Source organism: Diabrotica virgifera, chromosome 3 (genome assembly GCF_917563875.1).
Source record: "Diabrotica virgifera virgifera chromosome 3, PGI_DIABVI_V3a".
NCBI classification, from domain to species: Eukaryota; Metazoa; Arthropoda; class Insecta; order Coleoptera; family Chrysomelidae; genus Diabrotica; species Diabrotica virgifera.
In genome coordinates, this window is record NC_065445.1 from 227761936 (window position 1) to 227766683 (window position 4748).

The 4748-nt window shown below is 35.7% G+C and overlaps 1 protein-coding gene across 1 annotated transcript; it reads right to left on the reverse strand.

Moving 5' to 3' along the window:
- Positions 1-3772: 3772 nt before the first annotated feature.
- On the reverse strand, positions 3773-4374 carry LOC126881561 (uncharacterized). The gene has a single exon (XM_050645888.1). It carries the CDS (start codon positions 4165-4167, stop codon positions 3811-3813), a length of 357 nt encoding a protein of 118 aa, XP_050501845.1. The 5' UTR covers positions 4168-4374; the 3' UTR covers positions 3773-3810.
- Between the last annotated feature and the right edge of the window lie 374 nt (positions 4375-4748).

A 4748-nucleotide genomic window follows, 5' to 3' on the forward strand; every position in this document is an offset into this window, starting at 1 on the left:
CTACAGCGAGCAAGTATTATACCGTTGGAAGAGGGTAAAGCAAGACAGGCAGGGAACATTGGGGAACCAAAACCTGCAACGATTACTTCCGAACTTCAGGAGGCCGAAGGGGAATCTATGCAGGTGGAAGAAATTACAAGAGGGCCTGTTAGAGACCCCAAAAATGAATAAACTGCAAAATTAAGATCACAAAGATCAATTTGAAGCACAAAAAAACAGCTTCGGCACTTTCGTGTCAGGAAGTAGCTGAGAAGAACATTGATATGGTGCTTATTCAAGAACCGTGGATAAATGAAAGTGAGATACGGGGATTAAATGTTAAGGGATGGGAACTAATTTTGGGAGTACCTGACAGTAAAATCAGGACTTGTATCTTTTATAGATCTGACCTTAACCTGGTACCAGTTATGGAGCTCTGTAGGGGAGACATGACAGCTGCCAGAATAAAACTGAATTGCAATGGGTTGGTTACAGAGTTGATTGTTGCGTCTCTTTACCTTCCTATTGACACTAAAGAACAACTTCTAGGGACTAACCTAGAAAACTTTCTAGAATACACCAATGATAAGCATACAGAACTTATCATTGGAGTCGACTCCAACGCCCACCACATCATTTGGGGGAGCAGAGATACAAACAATAGAGGTAAGTTACTTTTTGAGTATCTTTGCACTACTGAACTTGATCTTCTGAACAGGGGTAATAAGCCCACCTTCAGGACATCAAGAGCAGAATCACTAATCGACCTAAGCCTATGCTCTATACTCTATGGGAATTGGGAACATAATATCTGACTGGCATGTGTCGGATGCGTTATCCTTACCGGATCATGCATACATATGCTTTGAGATAAACTCAGTCAAACCGGAACCAAGGTTCTACAGAGACCCTAAGGTGACCGATTGGGAATCCTTTAAGAGGGATCTTGGAACAATGGTACGGAATTCTCCTAAAATGCCAAAAGCAACGTTGAGGTTGAGATGGCAGTAGACTGGTTGCAGCATGCAATAGTCGTCTCGTATGAGGAAAACTGCCCGTTAAAAGAAAGTCGCCCTCCCAGGCAAGTAACTTGGTGGAATAAGGAGCTGTCTGATCTCAAAAGAGAAACAAGACGGCTCTTCAATAGGGCGAAGAAATCAGGTGATTGGGAAGCATATAAAGCTAAACTAAAAACCTATAATAAGAAAATCCAATCCACCAAGGAAAGATCCTGGAGAGAATTCTGTGAAAACATTGAAAGTGTACCTGAAAGCGCCAGAGTTAACAGAACCTCAAAAGAGGTAACATTAACAAACCCAAGTCAATGAAATTGCCCAATGGGAAGTATACTGGCACAGAGAAGGAGGCTGTAGAGCACCTTTTAAGTGTTCACTTTCCAGGGTCGACTCAATTGACTGGTAATACCAATCATCAAGCAAACAATAGCCCAACCAAAAGGGACTGGCTGACCTCTGACGAGATCTTTGGTTCTCACAAGGTCAGATGGGCTATTGAAACTTTTGAACCTTATAAAACTGCGGGACCGGATGGTATATTTCCTAAGCTTTCCAGGAGGGTCTGGGATACATTCCCAAAGCTTGGAGAAGGGCAAGGGTGGCGTTTATTCCCAAACCAGGAAAACAGATTACACCTTAGCAAAATCCTACAGGCCTATAAGTTTGACCTCATTCATGTTAAAAACCATGGAGAAATCTTGAATGAACACATCAAGAAAAACAATTTAATGAAAATCCACTGCGCCAACGGCAATGGGGGTATCAGGCAGGGAAATCAGGTGAAGCCGCCCTAACCCAATTCACCTAGTCCGAAAATGCTTCCTAAAGGAGCTAGAGCTATTTGAAGATGGCATCTGGTAATTAGTTTTTCTTAAATATCTCCAGAACGCTTCTATTTATAAAAACGAAAATTTTTATGCATATTTACTTTTCAGAGATGAATCGATTCAATCCATTGCAAATTTCTAGTACCGGTCATAGGCGTCCGTTTTGGGTAGAGCAACGTGTATTTTATCGCATAACTTTTTTGTCCTTAACTTTTATGCATTTTTGACAGCGGATTTTATTAAATTGTGAGGTATTCTAGTACTAAAAGGTACTCTTGCTTTAAGTCGGTAGGACACACCGTTTTCTAGAAAAATCGATTTGAAAGTTTTTCGTTTTTGGAATTTGAAAAAAAATTGAAAGAACTTTTCAACAAAAAACGAAGTATTTTACCAACATAAAGTAAGAGTAACTTTTAGTACTCGAATACCTCATAATATAATAATCTAGTGTCAAAAATGCTCAAAAATTCAAGACAAAAAAGTTATGCTATAAAATAACTGTTGACCTACCCAAAACGGACGCCTATGACCAGTACTAGAAATTCGCAATTAATGAAATCGATTTATCTCTGGAATATAAATAAATGTACCAGTTTTCGTCTTTCTAAACAGTTTTTTTTTGAATTTTTTTTTTAATTCAAAAAGCGAAAATTTTCAAATCGGTTTTTCTAGAAAACGGTGTGTCCTACCGATTTAAAACAAGAGTACCTTTTAGTACTAGAATACTTCATTATTTAATAATCCAGTGTCAGAAATGCATAAAAGTTAAAGATTAAAAAAGTTATGCGATAAAATAACCGTTGCCCTACCCAAAACGGACACCTATGATCGGTACTAGAAATCTGCAATGGATGGATTAGATTTATATCTTGAAGATAAATATGCGTACCAATTTTTGTTTTTCTAAATAGAAGCGTTCTGGAGGTATTTAAGAAAAACTAATTACAAGACACCTTCTTCAAAGAGCTCTAGCTCCCTTAGGAAGCATTTTCGGACTAAGTGAATCGGGTTAAATTATCTTAAAATTATCTGAGGACTCTCCTGTCTTCATTTGTCGGTAGAGTTTCTGGACACCCTGTATAATAATAAAAGGTATTGTAGAAGAATAATGATGCATGCAAATTCTGGTGAATAAGGGGTTAAATATACTTCTTATTTTTTCTTATGTTTTTTTCCTAATGTTTAGTGGTAGGTATTTGTGGAACTGGTATCAGGTAGTCGAGGAGTAGGTAATTTATGAAATATATATGTACCTACTAATTGATGAATCCTCAATCCTCATCCACCAGATATAAATGCATTGTTTTACTTCTACAATACCTACCTTTTATTATAGTGGTATTTCTATGTTCAAAAAGTTCAACGGGCTTAAAATACATGGTTTTTGAAAAAAAATGAGATCAAATTATAGAGATCGTTTTTAAATTTTCTTAAAAATCTTCCTTTTTCTCCATGTAACTCGAAAAAGATAAAGATATACAGTAATAAAAGAAAAACAAAATTGTTATCTGAAAAAATCCTATATTTTTGTACCGTATCTATTTTTCGTATCTCTTCTCATTTTCGAGTTACCTACCTACATAAAGAAAAAGGAAGATTATTAAGAAAAATTAAAAATGCGCACTATAGTTAATTTGATCTTATTTTTTTCAAAAACCATTCATTGTAAACCCGTTCAATTTTTTGAACATAGAAATAACACTATAATAAAAGGAATTGTAGAAGAAAAATGATGCATGTAAATTCTGGTGAATGAGGGGTTAAATATACTTCTTATTTTTCCTCATGTTTTTTTCCTAATGTTTAGTGGTATTTATTTGTGGGAGTGATATCAGGAAGTGGAGGAGTAGGTAAATTATGAAAGATATATGTACCTATAGGTATATAAAATACAAACACATGCCAGGTGAAATAACCTGATATCTTTCATGAAAATAGGAAGACAAACTATTAAAAGCTAAAGCAACTTTATTTAATAAATGAACATATTATTTATTATGCTGTTTTAAATAAGTAATAAAACATTTATGTGCATCTCTATTAAGGATTCTGCAACATTCATCCACAATACAAGCTATTTTTTCATGTTTTTTCGATTTGTCAAAATCAGTTTTGTCAAATAACGGCACCACTTTGTTAATTGGATCTATAAATACACTGTCACTATATTCTTCGGTACCATTAGCTTTCTTCCAAAGATTAAACACGTGCTCATACTTTTCTTCTTGTTTAACTTCTCTGAGATATTTTAGATAGATGTCCGTGCATTTTGGGTCTTTAAATACTTCTTGTATTCTACCGGAGAATCGATCTATATCATCTTCATCGTAAGGTGTAGACGTCATTTTGTGTATCACACAACACAATAACTATAACGACCGCTAATAAGAGATTATTACTTGAATTTTATTTAAATAATATACCAATGGAGTCGATTGTTGATCAATGATTGATAAAAATTCTTATTAACACACAACTGTACGTTCTTAAACCGATCTAATCGTTTTGTGTTAGCAGATGTACTTATACAGTATGTACCTACCTATATTATGTGGATGTATATAGATTTTATTTATTGATGGTAAGCTTAACTAAATAACTAGCAGTGGCGGCTCGGGACCGCACAATTTGGTGGTTGTTCTATACAATATGTGGTAATGATAGAAAAGTCTTCGTCATTAAAAAAGTACCTAGACAATTCTTTAAATTCAGGTAGGTATATTTAAATGTTCTTGGGGGAACCTTTAACTCCTAGAGAACGCTTCCCCAGGTGGCGAATAGGTGAATGCCTGACCCGCTTTACCGGTGGGTAGGAGGGAAATAAAATACCTCCCGTGGACCAACAGATAGGGGAGAGTGGAGAGTTGGACAAAACCAGGTAGGTTGATAAAACCGGGTATGTACCACTTAATTCTTCTAACTTTCT